Below are 21,065 nucleotides of genomic sequence, written 5' to 3'. Positions count from 1 at the left end.
TTCTGAGCTATCCAAGGGGGTTTTCAAGGTTGATAGATGGGTGCGAGAAGTGAGAACATTGTGTCTCTGGAGTGCTCTTTGAGCTTCTTGCGGTGGAAAAGGTGGCTGGAAGCGCCAATCTGCTGGGGCCTACCGTTGCGAGTATTTTATTTTAATTATATAGTGTTTTAATAAAGTAGACAAGTAGATATAGAGATATCAATACAGAATGTAGTCTAGGATAGAAACTATTCTTTGGGCGGAATCAAGCCGCTTAATAAGCAGATGGGAATCTCAAGCCTTTTTGGCAACATTGGAACCTCTACAGCGTTTTGAACCCGATTGCTACTGGGTAGGCAACACCACAACTCTCCGGAGGAAGTTGGGACGCCATTTAACGAATGTCCTTTTGAAATGCACGGGAATCAGGATTGTGCTCTAAAATAACAAGGTGTACGGAGAAGGCAGGTAGTGAAAGGGCCACTAGCTGTTTCCAGCACCACCAACAGTCCCAATACAAACCATTATGAATGAGCTTCTGGCGTACATCCTTGCGAATGAGGAGTCTTTCCGAAGGTCAGATTTTGATTTGCCGTAGCGCTGCCGTTGGACCAGATGTTTTAGAAACTGACAAATTGACATACAGAGCTCGACTTCCTTCTCTCTACTCAGACTTCTCCACCCAGCGGCATACCAATCCAGACGGATATGCGACAAACGCCGCTGCATGGCAGCGAGCACTAGCTCATGCAGCTCTTGCCGGCGTCATACATTCGTCGTCGGGAAGCAGACACCATGGGGATGACGGGGTAGCCAAGAGTGATTTGCTCGTGTTGAGGACAGGCAACGCTCTTATGGCAGAGCTGGAGACGCAGGAATGGGGTCGCCCGGTGGCATTACAAAGTGCTATTGTATGTTATCGCGATACTTATATCCATTCATTGTGCGTGCTAGACTTGCTGCTTCTATGCCCTGCCTTGCGGTTTGCCTGACTAACCAACTGATTCTCTACCTTAATTCACAGGATGAAGCAATCCGACATAATTCCATGATACCTCTTGATATCTTTCAGGCCAGTTCTACAACGCCGTTGAAAACATCGTGGATACGCCTCCCTTCCCCTCCCACATTATCCCAAGTTATGGGTTGGGGTATGAAACAGTTAAGGGGGATTCTATCCGATTTCGAAGGTCATTCGAATGTATCAGGGAAAGTACAAGTTATGAACTTGGTTTTGGTGGATAATTTAAAGGTACGTATGAATAGAACGGCGTTCCTTGCCGTTCTGCTTAAACATATATTCCTTGTCAAGCTCATCTTCTATCCTTGAGTAACCCTCCTCTAATTCAAATTTGTGATATTTATATATCTAGGAAGTTGGGAAACGTGTCCTTGCAATAGCCTCAAAGTCCCACAAGTCAAATACCGACTGCATTTACTCGAAAGAGCTTTTCACAGAGCGGTTTGCAAAATTTGGTGGCGGGACCGTGTTATCAAGCTTGGATGTCGACGTCCTCCTGATATTCCTATCGAGAGATGAAAACGCAATTCTATATGATGGGGAGGTATGTAGTGTACCTCTATGGTATTTTTCATTCAGATCCGTAGCTAAAGAATATTTAGACAATTAAATTTAAAGGCACCAAAACCAACATTAACACAATAACGCACGAAGATCGGACCATCGCGTCCTTGAAGACGCTAATCTCGAATTTAACCAGACAGGTCGCACACCTTGAATCCAAAATTCAGGAATTATCACTAAGAGCGAAGGATGCGGTGACTAACAAAAACAGAGTTGGCGCTCTATCTGCACTACGGGCAACAAAGATGGCAGAAAGCAATTTAAAACAGCGGACAGATACTTTACTGCAACTAGAAGAAGTTTATGTGAAACTCGAGCAGGCCGCAGACCACATAGATATCGTGCGAGTAATGGAAGCCAGCGCGGTTGCTCTTCGATCAATAAATGGCCAAGTCGGCGGGGTGGAGAAAGTCGAAGATATCGTGGAGGAGCTGCGAGAGGAGATGGGTAAAGTCGATGAAGTTGGGAATGTCATCAATGGGGTTGGAGAAGCAGTTGACGAAGGCGAACTGGACGATATTCTTGCTGCAATGGAAAAGCAAGAACAAGAAGCGCATGATGCTAAAGAAGCAGAAGCAACGCGACGAAAACTGGCAGAGATTGAACGATTCGAGAAATCAGCTATTGAAGTTGAGGCGCAGCGTAAAAATGAGAAAGTACAGGTGACGGCAGCGGATGACGACTCGGATCTTGAGGATAGTATTGGAAAATTTTCCCATATGTCTATTGAAGACAACTCAAAAGGTGAGAATACAAAGACAAAGATACCCGAACAGGTTACGGCAGAATAGGTACTCCTCAATCAATGGTATACTTTTGGACCGTGCCATATATGGAAGATGCGTATTCGCTACCCACAAAACGCCAACGCTAGAATGCCATTGTATATGGAAAGGAGAAATATGCATCAGGCTGCAGTGTCCTCTACAATTCTCAGTCTCTCAGGTTTCCATGCCTGCACTACTGCCCTCCCCATTCATCTCATTTACAGCCCCGCCTATTGTTGTATTATTTTCCGGTTCACTCTCGACTCTCCGAGTCTGGTGTCGAGTGTCCGGCAAATCTGGTTGGGTTATAGTATGCTCATGTTCACCATCTTCTTTTCCCGCACATTGGTCTGCTGCCAAAATCGTTCCCGAGTTACCAGCCCGGAGAGCCTGCTCTTTGTTCCTGCGAGCATTGGCAATGAGTACCTTGAAGTCGTCACCATACATTGTCGTCCAAACGGAAGCATCGAAATCCTTGCGCGTTACTGGAGAAGACGTCGAAATACCAGACGCAGCTGGTGCATGGCCACCCTGTGTCCGTTCCCAGATATCGAGTTCCTGTAACAATTCGCGTTTCGATTTCGGCACTCTGGAATCACAGTTCGCGTTCCATATATTCATCCACTCTGTGTGTCTCTTTTGCAATAGAGGTTTGGAACCCCAGTCAGGTATTCCCAACTCCTTGAGCTTTCGCCGCAGAACCGTCTCTTTCAGGAGTGAGTAGTTTAACGTCGGGAGGCGTTTTGGAGCATTGGTGTGAGGGGATTGTTGTGATTGTTCAGAAGGGCGAGCATGGTTTCGTAAAGGTCTTAGATCATATTAGCAAGGATATCGAATATTTCTAAGGATAGTTTGAAATCGCCCAACATACCCATATGATGTGGAGGGATTTGGTAGCTCTGAAGGACCAGGGCAATTATCCAAATGGGGGAAGACAGCTTCATTTTTCATCCTTCGCTGGCACATTGGGCATGCGACTAGGCCATCATCTAGATATTTTTTAGCCTATTTTAGCCTAAGGAAGTGGTCCCCAGATAACGAAAATAAGATGAATACCTGGGTCAAAGTCCTCATCCTCCGTATCGTCGATGACTTCCGCCTGCGTTTGCAGATCTTGATCTTCTAATCTTCTACTTTGCAAGCGTGTTCTCCTCTCCGCGCCCGAAACCGCCTTACCCTTCTCAGCCAACGATACAAAGGTATCTATTTTCCGCTTCTTCGACGCGGGCAGCTCGAAGTCCCCCTCTGGTTCATCTGTTCTCACCGTGGCGGTTCTCGCGAACTCCAACACGCTAGGTCGTGCCGACATAAACGAGTCCACCATCTCCTGCATCGCCATATCCTTTCGCAGCTTAAGTTCCTGATCTGCAGTCCTGCAGGCGGGACATTTTCCATCCGAACTTAGACATCGGCGTATGCATATGGAGCAGAACGTGTGTGAACAGGAGGTGATGACTGGGCTTCTGAAGAAGTCCTTGCATACTTGGCATCGTAGGGCGGATTCTACGCGGGCGAGCTTGGAGAGGGGCGTGCCGAGCCAATCTGTTGAGTCGGGGATGTCGTACATTTACTCGGAGGTTTGTTATCTCAAATTGGTGTCGTTGAGACAGTGGAACAAAAGGGGCAGATTTCAACCCGTAAAAAGAGTTGAACATCTCGGTTGAAGCCGCAAGAACGCCAAGATCGCGATGACTAAGACGCGTTAATTGATCACGTCCACACGTCACCCTGGAGCATCCATGGGTTCGTATTTGGGGATTCGGGATATTTGGTCATTGGGGATAGGACTCACGATGGCTGCCAATTATAAGAAATACCTTGCCGAGAAGGTTCTTAATGAACAGGATATTGTGAGTATTTACAACAATTCACATTTACACACGCTAATCTCCTTTGCTAGGTCACCCATCGTGCACTGAGCAGAGCTTTAAAAGTCCATTCCAACTTGGCCAAACGGTACGTAGTTTCAAAGGTCAGTTTGATCAGCGGGAAGTACGTGTGGTACTGATTGGCCATTCGGAAGGATGCTCTATGAGTTCCATCGCCTTGAGAACTCTAAAAAACCGCAAAGTGTCAATGCTACTTATCTCATCTCCGGCACCCCGGCGCTTGCGCAACAACATGCGCTCAACGGGTGTGCGAAGGATGGCGATGATGAAATTATGCAAAGTAGCCCCTTCATGAGCAGTCAGGCTGCACGGCAAGAAGATGGTGACGGGAACGACGATATCCCAACAACTTCAATCATGTTAGTGCGCGAGGAAGACCTACTTGGTATGCTCAAAATATATGGTGAATTCGCCTCTTATTCTCTCTGACAGTAGCCTAATATATTGGCACAGAAGCAAAGAGCCGGTATCAAACAATATTTTCAATTTTTATATATAGTGTTGAGCCTACTCGCCTCCAAGATTTGAATGTTCTAGGCGATGTTGGACATGATATAATGCAGCCTCAGCCAAACGATCCTCTCGAATACGGTAAACAATACGGCATGATCCTCAATAGAAACGTCAAGGTAGGGGCCCTAGCACCCATCGTCTTCGCTTAGTTTTCTGGCAGACTAATGGACCATCGACAATCCAAAGCGGCGATCGGGACTCCCTCCAGCTCCTCCAGCTCCTGATCCCGTTGAAACCGTCAAAAGACAAAAGGTGGAGAAGGCAAATGAAACACCAAGCACCACCAAGCCAGAGGAACCTACTCAACCACAAGCTAAAAACCAGACTCCTCAAGCGTCATCTGCCGCGTCCTCACGTCCTTCCAGCGGTGGCCATAACCAGGGAGGAACTAGCGACAAACCAAGCTCACTAAAACGAGACAGCTCGAATATATTCAAGGCTTTTGCCAAGGCGAAGCCCAAAGTCAAGAAGGATGATGTCCTCGAAAGATCGAGTGGTCGTGGAGTGGAATCCGTATGTCCAGCTGCCATTGTCTTAATTGTGGAAGTAAATACTAATTCGCATGCTTAGGCTGAACACAGTGGGCCTGAAGATGGTATGCCAAACTTGCTTATTTTTCACTTTTCATTTCCTTTACTCACAATACCTGGTAGTTGTTCTCGATGATGCATCGGAAGAAGAGCGAGAAGACTTATTCCTCGATACGGGGACAAGAAGAATCAACTCGAAGCGCGAGTCAAGGAAGGAGAGAGAAGAAAAGCTTCGGAAAATGATGGAAGGTATATTTTCCATGAATATACAATATGCTACTCTCACCTAGTCATGGGCTAACGACGAATAAAACAAACAAAGATGAGGATATGGAAGATGTGCCAGAAGATGTGCCAGAACTACTGCCCGCGAGTGCACCAGAACGTACAGACACCTCGCAATCCGAAGAAGTACCGAAGGCTGAATCTAAAGAGGAAGCAAGCGCTCCAAAGGGCCGAAGGAGAGGGAGACGACAAGTGATGAAAAAGACAACGATAAAAGATGCAGAAGGATATCTCGGTCCGTACCTATTTTTCGTCTCCTCTATTTTTCATTTTCCAAAGACATTGAGCCAGCAGCTCACAAACCCCCCCTCTTTTCTAATTGCACAGTCACGAAAGAAGAACCTGTCTGGGAATCGTTTTCCGAGGACGAAGCGCCACCACCTGTGAAAAGAAAACCAGCTGTTTCAGTGAACCCAAAGCCTACTTCTAGTAACAAGGGAAGCCAGAAGACGGGCCAGGGCAACATTATGTCGTTCTTTGGGAAAAAATGATCGTATGGTTTACTCCATGATGGATAAAAATTTATTTTTCTTAATCTCAAGCGGTAGAGGGCCCAAAGCCAGGAAAATTCAAGCCTTATGTGATGGGTGTTCGTGTCCATCTTGTCATTTTACTGGCGTTTTAATAGTGAGCACTTACCAGATGGTTAACCACTCGGCAGGTTTTCTAGTTACATGCTTCCTCCTTGGTTTATATAATAATACCTCATGACCTATTCGTCCATCCTTGTAACATCATTACTTTCAGTGTGTGTATGTATTTAGCATAATTAGCATATGCACAGCATCTTACAACCTCCGAAAAAATTAAAGGAAATGACTAGCATCTCTGATTTGACACAGAGCTCGGATCACCGGATTTGAACCCGTGCCGACTATTTTCGGGCCGAAACCCATGCTGGTTCAACGCTCAGCCGTGACCGAAACGGTGCGCTCCACGGACTCACATCCAGCATAGGAGAAACTCCTTTAGGAGATGAGTTTTTTGCAACCGCGTTTCCAGCGTCGTGAACCACAAGCCCCGAGAGCTTCCAAGGTTGGAGCCGATCGGCACGTGATCCAGGGTTGAGTCGGGTGCTTGGAACATTCGCGTTGAGTTTCGGCTAAATATCAGGGTGTCCGAGTACAAGCTGCGCTGCGGAGACTCCTCTCGCCCGGGGAGATCAAGCTGGCGCCATTGCTATTGCTCTCCTACATGTCCTTGCCCGCGGTGAGAATAACCAGCCCACCCACGCCTATGAGCCCAGCTGAAGTTACCGGCCACCCAACATCGCTACAAGTCCTACCCCTGACCAGCTAACTAACTAGCGCATGGACCGCAGCTTGCGCAGATATGAGAGCTCTTCCATGGACAGCTGCAGTGCTTGCGGCTCTCGTGTCCAACGGTGCGCTAGCTGGATCTAGCCATCCGGACGATGCTGCATCGCTAGCAGCCGCTTGCCCTGACTACAGCGAGTACTCCAAGCTTAAACAGTGAGCACATTTTACTACAACTTCATCGGCCCTTGGCGGAGAAGACAAGACTGTTCTTGAGTTTTTGCGATTTAGATCATTATGTATGCCTTCCTTCTCACTGACTGATCATTTTTATACAGTCCCCCATACTCCGAAGGTCCTCTACAGCTTCCCTTCCAACGACCTGTTCTGCCATGTCGAACCTTCACATCGACGTTCATTGAAAAGGTCATCGAGGACGTGACTTCCCGCATGGTTGACAAGGATCTTGCCCAACTCTTTCGGAATGCATATCCAAACACCGCAGATACCACTGTCCGATGGCATGTGGACTCAAGTGACCCTCGATCGAAGATATTGACACAATATCCACAGAGTGAATCCTGGCAGGGACCGCAGTCTTTCATTGTCACTGGCGATATCAATGCGGAGTGGCTGCGCGACTCGGCAAACCAAGTCGCGGGGTATCAAATGCTCGCTGCAAAGGATCCCAAGATCAAAACTCTTATCTTGGGCGCCATCAATACTCAGGTTGAATTCGTCCTCCAGTCTCCGTACTGCAATGCGTTCCAGCCTCCCCCTCCAAGTGGCCTCCTCCACACCATTCCTCAAACCCAGAGCGACATCGTTCATCCGGCTTACGAACAGTCCGTTGTCTTCGAATGTAAATACGAGCTCGATTCCCTAGCCAATTTCCTCGCGATAGGAAACAAGTTCTTCGCGGAAACGAAATCCACGGAGTTTGTCACAACCAGATGGTATCGGGCTGTGCTTACCGTTCTTCAGGTTATTGAGGAACAATCAAAACCCACTTTTGACGATCAAGGCGAATATGTCCGCAACACGTACACATTCAAACGCTTGACGACCCTAGGAACCGAAACTTTGAACTTGGACGGGGTCGGGAATCCTTTGAACAATGGGACGGGCCTTGTTCGCAGCGCCTTCCGCCCCAGCGATGACGCCACTATTTTCGGTTACTTTATCCCTGCCAACGCTTATTTATCCGTGGAGCTGAAGCGGACAGCCTTAACCATCAAAGCCGCCGGTGGACCCGACAGCCTCATCCAGACTCTAGAGCAGAGAGCAAGCATCGTCGAGAAAGGCATCCGCGATCATGGCATTGTTAGCCACAAGAAATTCGGTGAGGTTTACGCCTTCGAGGTGGACGGATATGGCTCGAGGTTGTTAATGGACGATGCCAATCTCCCTTCCCTCCTATCTTTGCCTCTCCTTGGCTTCGTCGACAAGGACGATGAAGTTTACCAGAACACGCGCAAGATGCTTTTGACCAAAACGGGGAATCCGTACTATCTGACCGGTACCCAGTTCCACGGTATCGGCGGTCCTCACGGTAAGTTTTACAATTTCATATGCACATGACCTTTTCAAACATCAACTCTCCCTCTGGCCCCCCACAAAATCTTAAGGCTAAACATCAATCCTCCGCCTCCTAGCCGGCCTCAGCAACGCCTGGCCCATGTCCGTCCTCGTCCGTGCCCGCACATCCGATGACGACGAGGAGATCATGGAATCCATCAACATGGTCCGCAACGCCAGTCTTCTCGGTCTGATCCATGAATCCGTCGACGTTGACAATATCCGCGTGTATACGCGCAGCTGGTTCGCGTGGGCAAATAGCGTCTTCGCGCAGACCATCCTGGAACTTGCGGAGAGAAAACCATATCTCCTCTTCGGGAAGGGGGCATCGCCGTATAAAGCTGGGGAGTGATATGCGGGAATGGTGGATCGGTGCGGTTAGTAGGTAGATGGAGATTTTTTGTTTTGTTCCTTATTTATGGATATCACCTCTTGCTGATTTGAGCGCAGTTAATATTTGGGCAAAGGGAGACCACACTCCTTTGCTTTTGCATGAATATTTACTTTTTCTTTGTTTTGTTGGCGTTCTTCCGGGTGTTGCTTCTTTTTATTTTATTTTATTTTTTTAATAAAAAATTGCAATATATAATAAGGTTACCCTAATAAGTTAGTAAATAATGTGCTGCTATGTGGAATCATGACGGGGATTGTTTTGGCCTAGGCTTCACCCGATGTGCCAGAGGTACTCTAGCAATGTTTGAGTGAAAAAGAAATAAATGGAAAATCATTTACCGCCATGTTGCGGAATATCGCCTTGGAGGTTTTGAGCCCACAGCCAACCGCTGTATCTCTGCAAGCACTAGGGAAGGGGGGGGGGAGAAAAAACCCCTTTTGAGACTTGAATCAACCACCCTCGAAGTGAGTAGAAATGACATCACACAAGACATACGCTCCTTCCTACACATACGAATACGGAAAAGCACACGGAAACAGTCCTGAGAGTTTGAAAAAAGGAAATAAGATATCCGGATATCAATCCAGTGATTGGGAGGGGTTGACAGAAGGGGGAAGAATCCATTTCTTTGCTACTCTAGGTCCCAATGAAGTGAACTTTTGCCATGATTCATAATTCCACAGCCCTTTATTCAATAAGTAAAAAAGTCAGAGTTCTAACTCCTTTTAAATCCCCTGTTTTTTTGGCATATATACATCATAATGCAAAATATTGGTCGTAGGTCATGCAAAAATTCGTTCTCAACCGCTCACATTCAGTTCCTCAAAATCGTCAAGAAGCTCATCCATGCTTATCTTGGGAATGTCATCTTCACTGTCATTCTCGTCGTCTTCCACAACACTCATAGCGTCGTGATCAATACCCTCCATACGACCTGTGTCAGCTTTCGCCTTTTTGGCTTTGTAAAGCGCAAATGTGCTTCTCAACTCCGCATCCTCCTCCACATCCCGCAAGAACATTTCGAAATCTTCCTCCACACGATCTCTCTCTTGTTTCCGTGAAGATGCAACAGGCTCCTCTTCTTCACGGTTCATGCGCTTCAGGCGCCAGTTTCTCTTGGGCTTCTTCTTCCTGGGATAGTGCTTCCTCACAAGAACCACGTCGGGAATGGTAGAGCTATATACGCTGCTTTGTTCTAAGGCTTCGTAGTTCGTGTCGTTGAAATTTGAGCCGGATAAGAGATAACCCTTCACAGAATCTCCGACATGGAGGACCCCGCCAAGGTGTGTTCGCGTGAAATAGGTGGTGTCATTCACTCCCAGGTCAGATGCCCGCGCCACGGTGACTTCAGCAAGATGGAAGTGGCCCACTGATCGGCCAGCAGGTTCGATGTCCATAACAATGAACTCAACAAGCTCTTGGACGTCTGCCACGTTTTTGAACGGGGTTCTCCAGTATATTGGGGAAGGGATGTCGGCTGTTTGAAGGGTAGATGGATCTAGCAAACTAATCGAGGTGCCCACGCGATAACATAGGGTAAGAGGATGTATGTTACCTAAGGATTTGGCGAGCGATATCGGAAGAGCAACTAGATCATCTTTGCAAATGGGTATCAGGTAAACGGAATAGGTGATTTTGTAGGATTTGGTTGAAGTATGAACATCCATGGAAATGAGCTCTTGGGATTTCTTGACCCGGGTTGGAGCAACCGAAGATAAAAAATCCACCATCTTCTCTGCATGATTTCGCTGTGAGAAAAAGAAGTCCAGGCCATCCTTGGCTTCCTTGATGTTGATGGTATCCTTGTGGGCGTTATGTTTCAGAATCAACTGTTCGAGATATAAGAATGTCCGTTTGTGAGGAACCTTTTGCCGCACTTGTACACACGCCCTCCAGGTATTGTGAGTATACGACTTGGCACACTCGGGACATTGTTGAGAGGCCACCACATATTCAACTTCAAAGGTTTGTTGTAGAATGGTCCCTTGGAAAGCCTCTTGCTGAACTGTAATTTTGACCTTGATTCGTTTTGAATGAGGTTCCGTCCATATGAACCCTGCGTCGATGATGCGAACCTTGCTCAAACCGCGCAATTTTCGAAGGCACAAAGCAAGTAATTCTCTTGACTCGAGGGCGGCACTTATCCACTGTGAAGGCGGTTGCAGCCAACGTTCGCAGTCCCTACAGCAGTGTAGTGTGGCTTCTCGCTGTATTCCTTGTGATATGTCAACCGTAAGTTTCACACAATCTTCGCAAAGGGCGCCTGCTGAGGTTGTCCCATCGATAGGAGCACCACAGTTGCAACAAAGGATCCTTGACAGAGGGGTTAGATAAATTCCAAGCTAGGACATGACGGTAGAAAGCGGGGAGTGCTCACGTCGCTGTTTGTTGTTGCGGTTTGTATGCAACCTGCTGCATCGGCATAGGGGAATCCAAGTCCATCGACATGATGGCAGAGAGAGCGGAATGTGAGTTTGTTCTAGGGTTTTGAAGGAAGTTGTAGAGTAAAACGGGGCAATATAACCGCAAAATTCAGTAAAATTATACTTGCCCCTCGTGAGCCGGGATTATTAATGGCGCCCTCGGATTTACATTTTGCCGTTTTCCCAAACCCGTTATGATTTTTTTCACTTTCAACCTTCTCTAATACGATTTGCCGTTATCAGCCCAATTCGTGGGCAAATGTCAACTTTACAATGAGCCGGGTTCTGCTAAGAGGCATCCAATGCCATGCTTGCCGAAGTAATGTCATTCGGTCGTTTATCTCCCTTTCTGATGTAGCGATAACGCCTCTGGCTGGTGGTTCGAGGTCCACCGCGCAAGCCCGTCCTCCACCCCTATCGCGAAATTTTTCATCGCAACATGCGAAATTATTTTCGAATCAGCCTTCGGACAATGCTGAGTTGTCTGTTGATCCCATACCTGAAATCCATAACGGGGAAGAACCTGAAGGGCAGCCAGAAGAATCCCAAGAACATATCCCCTGGTACCTCAAGGAGGAGCAGGTTGAAGAAACAATACCACACCCATTAAGAAGGCAACAACCACTGCCACCGCTTCCAGAGAACCCACCCCCAATTTTGGAAAATCTTCTTGAGCATATATCCGTCGACATTGGCCTCGACAATCTCAGCCTCCTTGATCTTCGCAGACTCGACCCTCCTCCCGCCCTGGGTGCAAATCTCATTATGATTTTCGGTACTGCTCGAGGTGTGAAACATCTCAATGTGTCAGCAGATAGATTGTGTCGATGGTTGCGTACTACCTATAAGCTACGGCCCGACGCCGATGGCCTCCTGGGTAGGAATGAGCTAAAGATAAAACTCCGAAGAAAAGCTCGTCGAGCAAAGTTAGCTAAGAGCGCCAAATCGACTCTCACGCAACCCGACGACGGCATTACAACAGGCTGGATATGTGTTGATGTGGGGACCGTGGAAGGCGGTCAATTTCGTAAGCCGGAGGAGGAGCTTCGGAAAGTCGGTTTTGTTGGCTTCGGTACCGTTGTAGAAGGGACGCGGATCGTTGTCCAAATGATGACAGAGGAGAAAAGGGAAGAAATTGATCTGGAGGGTCTTTGGCGCCAGAAACTGGAACGAAACTCTCTGGAGAATGAAGGCCTCCCGCAACCTCAGGCGGCAGCTCCTCAAGAGGCGGGTGATATCCATGAACAGTTAACCATTCCTCCAACTAACATAAACCATCAAATTAGCCACGCGACCCAAATTTCGCCCAACTATGAACAACGAAGGGGCATATCTACTGGATCACGGTATCAAGACGCCACATCGGACACATGGGGCACCTCTCGAATTAGCCCAAATGGTGAAACTACACACCTTGAGCCATCCGCACCATCCTCCCCAACATCCCTGTCTCACCGTTTCAAAAACATCCCACCACATGAAGCGATCTACGATCTCGGGCAAGGCACACATGACAGATGTTCTACAGCCTTTTTACAGCAGTTTTACCAGGAAGTCGCACGAGCGCCTTCCGAACTAGCCTCCTCCCGAAGAATAGAACTTATGTGCATTGCAATTGAACTTCATCATCCCGGTTACCGCAAACCCGACCTCTTCCAGGCGATCCAAGAGCATATTCTCTCAAACTACGCACTAACGCGAGCCCAGTTCCTGCAGATTTTGGATGCATTCCTCTCTTTTAAACCCGACCTAACCTCGAATCCTCCCAGGCTACTTCTTCCAAACGCTGATATGGAATTGGCATTACAAATCATAGACCATGCAGGGCTCCGAGGTCTCAATCTCCTTGACTCAACCATTCTCGTCAAACTATTTGTTGGAGTCTCATTTCGGGCGCAGGTCTACCCAGTAGAGCAGAAAGATCTACCCAATTCCCCAGTTATCGGCAACCGTATTCCAGTTCCACTTAATACTTGTGATGCAGTAAAACGCGTCCAATCGCGCCTCACCCGTGTCAAAACAGCCGCGAAAATTTCGTTCACTGCGGAGCAGTATATGAAAATCTTGCGAGTGCTCTTCGACCAAGGATCATATTCAGGATTCTGGAATACATGGGAAGACATGGCGCTGGCTGGGGTAGCTCGAGATAAAGCGCTTTATGTATTTCTTTTCCAACTCCACGCGGAATCGGATGGCTGGCAATGTTTCACGACGCAGCTCCTAAACTGTATTCCAATGATGGAAAGAGAAAATCCGCCAGTACATCTTGATGGCGAGCTTGCAGAGGTCACGCAAAAATGCATTACCATCGCATATCCAGAGATAATTGATAGAGTGGAAAGAAATGAGCAGAATCCTCTGGTCAGAATGTGGCACCGCTGCCGAGTCGCGATTGAAAATGCGGCAGCAGCTGGTGGGCGCGGACAGGATTCCACTGCTCCGTATGTCTGTAATCACTCAGATATCTAACTTGTAATATTTTACCTGTACAATAAGATGAGAACCGCATGTATGATAGCATAGAGTTTGAATATCAATGAAAACGAAATTTTGTCAATCATAACACGATGAGTCAGCAAATCTCCTACCTCGGCTGTTGGCGAGCTCAGGAAGTTGCGATATCAACTCGCGATGTCGACGTCCTGACAACCGGCACAGCGCTTCCTCCGCCACGGCCTGAACTAGGCCCGCCTCCATCTGGGCTGCTCCGGACATCAATTCGCCAACATGGAGTATATGTCCGCTTTGCAAAACGACTTCGACGATTTCAAGCCGTCACTGTTCGGTAAGCTAACCTCCGTTTTTATGCCAGAAGCCACAAGCTCTAACCAACATCCGCAGAGATCCTCTCAGAACAGCAACTCTCAGCTCTCCTCCCCCCATCTCTCCGCTATATTCTCGCCGTCGCCACCCACCGGCACCCGCGCTACCTCCTCCGCGCCCTCAACTCCTTTGACGAACTATACGCCCTACTCTCCCTCCTCGTAGAACGCTACTACCTCCGCACCTTCGGCGGCTCTTTCACTGAGAACTTCTACTCCCTGAAACGCGAACGTGTCCTCGCGACCAAGAATGGCGAAATCCCACGAGCCCAGCTCGGTGCAGCGGGTTCCGTGCGTGAAACACTCAAGCTCCGCTCGTCGGATATCTGGAAAAATCTGGCCGTGATGGTCGGCATTCCTTACTTAAAACGGAAACTAGATGAAGGATATGATATCCACGTCGCTCCGCATGCCGCGCTAGCCGCCAGCGGAGGAGGGATTCCACGGTATAATCCGGACGACGGCCTCCCGCACAACCCCACCGTGCGCCAGCGGCTAATCCACTATTACAAATGGTTCCTGCGGAACGTCTACCCGTCACTGAATGCGGCATACTACTTCGCCATTCTAGCCTTTAACCTGGCCTATCTGTTCGATAACACGAAGTACTCGTCGCCATTCCTCTGGCTCATAGGCACGCGGATACGAAGGCTAGGCCCCGCCGACCATGCTGCGATAGAGCTAGCTACGCAACCTCCCAAGGCAAAACTGGACGCTCCTAATGCCAGGCCCGGGGGAACGTTGAGCTTCCTCAGGCCACAAAACATATACCCACATCTCCTTGGGTCTCTAAAGATCTTCCTCCCAACCTCTATATTCGCCCTGAAGTTTCTGGAGTGGTGGCACGCGAGCGATTTCTCGCACCAACTCGCGCGCAAAGCGGCAGAGGCGCTGGACTTACCCCCCCCTGTCACCTCAGGAATGATATCGCCTACGGCGGCGACTGCGGCAGCAATGGCCGCTACCACTAAGACACAAATGGCGACAACGTCTGCCAGCCAATCCACCAACAAGCCCCCAAACCCGCAAACACATATCCCCAAACGCCCTAAGCCGCCCATCTCCTCCACATCTTACCTCCCCATATTCACCGTGCCATTACCAGCCGTCGACCCGACCGCAATTGATTCGGATCCTGCTTCTGCGCCCAATCAATCCCCATGCCCCATTTGTCTTAGGCCTCTCAATAACCCCGCCGTCTGCCAGACGGGTTATGTCTTCTGCTACAGCTGCATATTCCGCTGGATAAACGGGGAGCATGAACGGCAGATTGACTTTATGAATGGTGGGGGCTCGGAGTGGGAGGATGACGGTGGAGGGGATGGGGATGGGGACGAGCATGCGGCAAACAGGGCCACTACGGAGACGAGTGGTGCGGATGAGGAGCAAAGGAATGATGTGGATAGTAGTAGGACGAGTCGGGTTGGGAAGTGGGAGAGTGGTAAGGGCAGGTGTGCGGTTACCGGCCGCAGAGTACTGGGCGGGTCAGAGGGTTTGAGGAGGGTGCTTGTTTAATTTCATTATTATTATTATTATTACTATTACTAATATGGATAGAATGTGTGCAGGCTGGTCCCCCGGGGAATGGGAGGATACGTGATACATATTCAACTTTAAAAGGTGAGAAAAAAACTGCACCATATCTATATGTATATATACATAGCGCATTTTCTCGTCAAAATAACCGTGACTACGGTTAAGATATCACTGCGATACTATCTATGCAATAGATCACTGTAATAAATATTTATTCCACATGGCAGCTTAAAGCACTTCCCCAAACTCTCTCTCTCTCTCTCATTCGACCAGACCATTCATACTCCCAAAAATAATATCACCCTATTTCCAAAACAGGCCAATCGAGATGATATCCGTTTGCCGTGAAATCCTTTTCCTAGAATATATATATATATAAAGAGGTATCTATTGGAGTGACATCAATCCTTACGCAAGAAGAAGGGGGGGGGGGTAGGGATAAAAGACAGCATGCAGGGGAAAAAGGGTGCAATTGACACGGATAAATAGATACGGACGATAGAAACAACAAAGGGGATATTCCATATGTACAGCTGTGAGGGGGACAGCTACGCCTCTATATACATACAAGCGCTGAGTTTTTAAATCAAATATATGAAGAGCATAAAGCAGAGAGAAATGTGGAAGGAATAGCATGTGCCATGTCCCAGAAATAAAAATAAAAATAAAAAATAAAAATGAAAAGGGGTGGGGACTCCCTTGTCCCTCACAGAATCCTATCTAGAGATGGAACAGACATAGAAAATAGCTATATCTCGCTCAATGCAACAGAAACAAGGACAAGAAACAAGAAACAAGAAACAAAGAAACACATACATACATACAAACATACAATATATATAAAACCAGAAAACAAAAAAGAAAAAAAAAATGCCACCGACCCACCTAATCTAATTCCTAAATCCCTAACCACCACTTCGACCTTTCATACACATAAAAGCTCACCGCTACCATAGGCACAACCTTCATATACCCAATCGTCAGCCCGACCCAGAACCCCCGAAACCCCCTCTCAGCAAAGATCCGCTTCCCCGCCTCCGCAATCCGCATTCGATGCCCGTCCCCCACCGCCCCGGCAACCTGCATGCGGCGCCGGATGACTTCTAGCGGGTACGAGCTCGTCTGCGACACGAGGCCCGCTAGCGCGCCTGAGAGGAGCTCGGCCGGGGCCGTCAGTTGGACGCGCTTGTAGGGTTGTGCGGTGCCGGTGGTGGCGGGAGGTTTGTCGGAGTGTGGGATTGTGGTGTAGGGGGCTAGTTTTGGCTGGCGGAGCCAGTCGCCGACGGTGTCGTGTGTTAGGAAGGAGACGCCGGCGTAGGGGAGCATGCCGAGGAGGGTGGGGGAGAAGCCGCGGTAGAAGTTCGAGAGGCCGTAGCGTGGGGCGTGGAGGGGCGTTGATGAGAGTGTGTGGGGTTTTGATGGTGATGTGAGAGAAGATGTGGCTGTGGCTGTAGCTGTAGCTGCTGTCGCGGTGGTGACAGGAGCGGATCCCGTCGTGGGTCTATTCTCGTTGTAAATCTGCCGACAGATCCTCCGCAGCGACGAGCGGACATTATGCTTCGTCTCAAACGCCAGGCGCACCCGCATTACCTCCAGCGGGTACGTGAAGAAAACCGACGTCAGCCCGGCCATGCTGCCGCTGATCAACCTGCGGAACGGTGTCTCTTTGTCCCGTGCCGGGATTACCACGGCGCGGATTTGCTCGTAGGCTAGGAACTTGATGGCGGCGTAAGGGAAGATGCGCAGTAAGGTTGCCGAATGGCCCTTGAAAAGGCCCCGCACGCCCTCATGGCTGTTTATGTCCTGCATGGCGCGCACGACACCAAACCAGCCGGTGGAGTATTTGGCGAATTGGGGATTAGAAGTCTGGAAGAGGATCTTGACACGGTCGAGGGGCCCGACGACTGTTTTCGCCTGTGTATTGCGGTCAGAATTTAGATTAGAATAGCTTTCTTTTCATTTTCCTTCTCCTCTTCCTTTCCTTTCAGGCAATGGCATTAAACACAAGGGGGAACAAAAAAAAAGGGAACAGGAAAAAAAGAAGGCTAAAACATACCGCGCACCCCGCCAAACCCCCCGCCAACCCACTTCGAAATATATACTCAAAACTCCGCTTATCCAGCGCCTTCACGCCACCCGCATTATCCGCAATCACGTCCACCTCGACATCCATATCCGCGTCCGCCGCAAACTCAGCCCGCACTGGGCCCGCTCCATTTCCATCTCTACCCACAGGGGACTCTCTCGCAGGCGGAATCGTTGACGCATTTTCCTTCATCTTCAGCATCTCCATCCTTGCATCCATGGGCGGCTTCCGGCTTCCGCAACGACCGGCCGTGCCTTCGATTGTGGGCGTCCGTCGAGCGACGCGAAGGGGGGAGCTTGAAATTGGATTTATTAGGTTCGTGGCGTAGTCTGTTTCAATTGGTGGGTGTTCTGCTGTTTGGGGGGGCCGGAGAGGAGAAGGCACTTGTAGAGTGCTATGTTGCTTTTCTGCTATGTTGCTTTTCTGCGAGGCAGGTATATATGCCAGCGTTTCTGTCTTGGATGCAAAGTAGTCTCGTCGTGTGTCGAGATTGTATAACCTTTTAGCTATGCTAGCTAAATTCTCCGAAACTTGAAACCTCGGGTAACCTCCGTGGCTTGGTCCAGATAGCACGGAAGGTTCAACAAGGAAGAAACAAAAGGCGCAAAGAGTATCCTATAAAAGAAAAGGAAAAGAAATCCTTATTTCATCTGTCTGTCTTGCACCTGGATTACTGGAACATCGCTGCCAGAATGGTTATACTAATCGTACGGACGTCGTCTTCGGGCGATGGGATACTCGTCTGGCTATTGACTGAGCCGCCGGCATATCTTCCACGACTCCGTGTCGAGCGGGCGAGAGAGCAAGGCAATGTAGGAAGAGGAACCGATGCTGTGGCTTTCGCGCCGCCAACCGTCCGTTCGAATCGATGCCTCGAGGGCGGAGAGCGGAGAGCAGAGAGGGTTTGGTTGTGGCAGAGGAAACATTGCGACAACCGTGTATCGTATCGAAATACGCCAGAATACGTCGGCTGGCGTCGGCGAGCTAGGCTGTTTCAGGCGACTGGCCACGTGAGATATCGCCGAGGTCCCGTGTGATTGGGTGGGACTTGGGGAATGCCGAAGATTCGCCGCGGGGAGTTGCACGTGATTGTCAACGCTGGAAAAACACCCACATGACGCAAGAAGATCTCTATAATATCTGTCCGCTCGACTCGATAGCATGATATCTAAGTAATATAAGGACACAAGAACAAAGATAATTGACCAACAGCCAACCGGCCCTTTCATATCCTATGATGAAAGATAATCAATGATAAGCAAAAAAATACCCCTCACCCCCAGCCAAAACTTAGACTTGACAAATAGACGGCGCAGCCCTTCCCTTTCCCTCCAAAACCATACAAAAAATGCCAATATAAGTAATAATAGTAGTAATAGAAAAGGCCAAGTTATATCAAAAAAAAGGGGGGGGGGGCGCGAGTCAGGGGAATAGGAAACGCCGGGTTTATGCAATGAAGCGCCTCGCTAAACAAAACCACTATGCCAAAATTTGGTTTTTAGAGGGGGAAATAGCAAAGTAAACAAAAATGAAATAAGTAAAAACTTCATGAAAACAATCCTCCGGAAAAGGAAAATTTATGGGGAGGGCTAAGCAGATTAAAGAAGCAGAGAGGGAGGAGAGAGGGAGCCGTGTCGTTCTTCGCCAAATACAACGAACGGCAGACTGAGCGTGATCCGGAGGGTCTCTAGGGGTTATCGGAGGCGCACCACTTAGCCCCCCGCTGTTACTGTCATCAAGGTAGGGCGTTGCGGTAGCAGGGAAGGGCTTTCGGAAAACAATGGATGGTATCTACTCAAAACTGATACCTAGTCCCCTGCCTCGTAAGCGGCTTTCCATGTCGATTCGTTGGCTTGCTCTCCTTCTCCTTCTCCTTCTCCCTCTCCCTCTCCCTCTCCCTCTCCTTCGTCTCATCCACCGCCGCAGCCGTAGCCGCAGCCGTAGATCGCTTAGCCTTCTTCGTCGGCCGCGCCGGCTCGACGTGCAAATGCCCATTTTCCCGCAATGCAGCGCCGTTCTTCCATTTCAGACAGCGATAGCGATATCGACTCGACAAGTCCTCCCCTCCAGACGATTTCGTCCGTCTAGACATCCGAGTCGACATCGTCGTTGTCGTCGCCGGCCCTTCTTCCTCCGACTCTGCGCTCTTCTTCTCCTCGGCGTTCTTACCAAGATACTCTGTGCGATTCCGCATGTACTTGGCGATGCTATCCCGATACAACTGCAGCTCCTTGCGCAGTTTCACTTCTCGGACACCGCGAGCGTCAAGCCAGCTTAGAAGCTGATCCAGGGACTCCGGATCGTCATAGTAACCCCACTCCTGCGCATTAGAAACACCCGCAGGACCCTCCTCGAGCTCTTTCCGTTGTCGCACTGTCATCTTGAAGCGCTGGATGTACTTTCGATTTTCCTCCTGCGGCAAATCAATAAAGCCTTCCCGCTCCATATCGTCGGGGCCCTGGACCCATAATCGGCCGTTCGCATAGTTTGCAGACGCAGTTGAGCTGGTCGGGAGGCCCTCAAACGGCATCGCGTTCCGCTCGAACCAGTAATATCGATTCCAAAACCGGTCTTTACCCAAAACACGTGTTCGAGGACAATCAGCCTCTCGCAAGTCATTATCTAGAATGGCGATCTGTTCCTCGTATGACTTGACTTTGGCCTTTTCTTCTTCTATTTTCTTCAGAACTCGGTGATACTGTTTCGATCCCTTGGGCAATTTAGCAGCCTGTTCTTTTCGCTCCCGCTCCTCTTCTTGCCGCCGTTTTCGCTCTGCGGCCCTATCTGCTCCGCGGCGAAGGGACCTTCCTGTGTGCGCGTCTTCATCGTCAGTGTCTGCAGCTGCCTCCGAGTCGTCATCCAAACCAGTCATTTTCACGTCCGCTAGCTCCTCCAACTCAGGAACGGGTGATGGCGGGTTTTCAGGTTGAAGCTGTTTACGCTCTTCATGCAACCGTCGAATCTCCTCAAGGCTAGCGACAATGGTTAGTTACAGTTCAGTATGAAAAAGAAAAAGTGGCTATACTGCAAGGTAGAACATACCATGCTTTACGAGCCCGTTGGTAGTCGATTTTCTCCTTACGGAACTCGGTCATTTGAATACTGCACTCTTCGAGGTAATTCTTGATCGCCTTCGTTTCAAGCAGGAGCATGCAGATAATTTGGAGAGCTCTCACTCGCAAGTTAACGTCGAGGGTTACATATTGCTCTTGCGCCGTGTCTTGCGTTGGCTCACGATCAAGCGGTGCCAGATGGGCCAGGATCTCGTCACAAGGATTTCGCAGTCGCGGTCGGTAGGATAGCCTATGAAGGAGCCCGATCATGACTAGTTCCCAACCACCCTTCTGGAAGTCTCGTTTCCCGCAAGCGATCGATCCGACCCATACTCTCCAAACATATCCCGCCGCGGGATGCACTTGTGA

General features: G+C 49.1%; 9 protein-coding genes across 9 annotated transcripts in view; 5 read left to right on the top strand and 4 right to left on the bottom strand.

Annotated features, from left to right (window-relative positions):
* Positions 1–505: 505 nt before the first annotated feature.
* On the top strand, positions 506–2,355 carry HCBG_07458 (SNF7 family protein; the record flags this gene model as incomplete). The annotated part of the gene is made up of 5 exons (XM_045434507.1): positions 506–555; positions 626–890; positions 1,004–1,231; positions 1,353–1,544; positions 1,603–2,355. 5 exons carry the CDS (start codon positions 506–508, stop codon positions 2,353–2,355), a joined length of 1,488 nt encoding a protein of 495 aa, XP_045284714.1.
* A 35-nt stretch (positions 2,356–2,390) lies between these two features.
* HCBG_07457 (postreplication repair E3 ubiquitin-protein ligase rad18) lies at positions 2,391–3,906 on the bottom strand (the record flags this gene model as incomplete). The annotated part of the gene is made up of 3 exons (XM_045434506.1): positions 2,391–3,139; positions 3,203–3,320; positions 3,388–3,906. 3 exons carry the CDS (start codon positions 3,896–3,898, stop codon positions 2,506–2,508), a joined length of 1,263 nt encoding a protein of 420 aa, XP_045284713.1.
* Positions 3,907–4,124: 218 nt separating this feature from the next.
* On the top strand, positions 4,125–9,134 carry HCBG_07456 (DUF1237 domain-containing protein; the record flags this gene model as incomplete). The annotated part of the gene is made up of 12 exons (XM_045434505.1): positions 4,125–4,181; positions 4,232–4,287; positions 4,720–4,849; positions 5,304–5,328; positions 5,387–5,512; positions 5,586–5,783; positions 5,876–6,020; positions 6,391–6,475; positions 6,521–6,611; positions 6,879–7,020; positions 7,143–8,356; positions 8,460–9,134. The coding sequence occupies 12 exons, from the start codon at positions 4,125–4,127 to the stop codon at positions 8,732–8,734; spliced, it is 2,544 nt and encodes an 847-aa protein (XP_045284712.1).
* Positions 9,135–9,437: 303 nt separating this feature from the next.
* HCBG_07455 (nonsense-mediated mRNA decay protein) lies at positions 9,438–11,232 on the bottom strand (the record flags this gene model as incomplete). Its single annotated transcript, XM_045434504.1, has 2 exons — positions 9,438–11,089; positions 11,154–11,232. 2 exons carry the CDS (start codon positions 11,222–11,224, stop codon positions 9,577–9,579), a joined length of 1,584 nt encoding a protein of 527 aa, XP_045284711.1.
* Positions 11,233–11,445: 213 nt separating this feature from the next.
* HCBG_07454 (uncharacterized protein) lies at positions 11,446–13,756 on the top strand (the record flags this gene model as incomplete). Its single annotated transcript, XM_045434503.1, has 1 exon — positions 11,446–13,756. The coding sequence occupies one exon, from the start codon at positions 11,473–11,475 to the stop codon at positions 13,666–13,668; it is 2,196 nt and encodes a 731-aa protein (XP_045284710.1).
* A 75-nt stretch (positions 13,757–13,831) lies between these two features.
* On the top strand, positions 13,832–15,703 carry HCBG_07453 (peroxin 12; the record flags this gene model as incomplete). The annotated part of the gene is made up of 2 exons (XM_045434502.1): positions 13,832–13,984; positions 14,041–15,703. The coding sequence occupies 2 exons, from the start codon at positions 13,927–13,929 to the stop codon at positions 15,534–15,536; spliced, it is 1,554 nt and encodes a 517-aa protein (XP_045284709.1).
* Positions 15,704–16,202: 499 nt separating this feature from the next.
* Positions 16,203–17,862, bottom strand: HCBG_07452 (mitochondrial carrier protein; the record flags this gene model as incomplete). Its single annotated transcript, XM_045434501.1, has 2 exons — positions 16,203–17,471; positions 17,614–17,862. 2 exons carry the CDS (start codon positions 17,860–17,862, stop codon positions 16,455–16,457), a joined length of 1,266 nt encoding a protein of 421 aa, XP_045284708.1.
* Positions 17,863–18,335: 473 nt separating this feature from the next.
* On the top strand, positions 18,336–18,680 carry HCBG_07451 (uncharacterized protein; the record flags this gene model as incomplete). Its single annotated transcript, XM_045434500.1, has 1 exon — positions 18,336–18,680. The coding sequence occupies one exon, from the start codon at positions 18,336–18,338 to the stop codon at positions 18,678–18,680; it is 345 nt and encodes a 114-aa protein (XP_045284707.1).
* A 758-nt stretch (positions 18,681–19,438) lies between these two features.
* The window catches only part of HCBG_07450 (DDT domain-containing protein), a gene marked incomplete at both ends in the record, with an annotated part of 4,331 nt that continues 2,704 nt past the window's right edge, over positions 19,439–21,065 (bottom strand). The window contains 2 exons of the mRNA XM_045434499.1: positions 19,439–20,615; positions 20,686–21,058. Of these exons, the coding sequence (XP_045284706.1) occupies positions 19,439–20,615; positions 20,686–21,058 (1,550 nt within the window). The remainder of the gene's footprint in view (positions 20,616–20,685; positions 21,059–21,065) is intronic.

This window comes from Histoplasma capsulatum, assembly GCF_000150115.1.
Source record: "Histoplasma capsulatum G186AR genomic scaffold supercont2.12, whole genome shotgun sequence".
NCBI classification, from domain to species: Eukaryota; Fungi; Ascomycota; class Eurotiomycetes; order Onygenales; family Ajellomycetaceae; genus Histoplasma; species Histoplasma capsulatum.
Note: the sequence above shows the minus strand (reverse complement) of the source record. Positions and strands in the feature narration are given on the sequence as shown.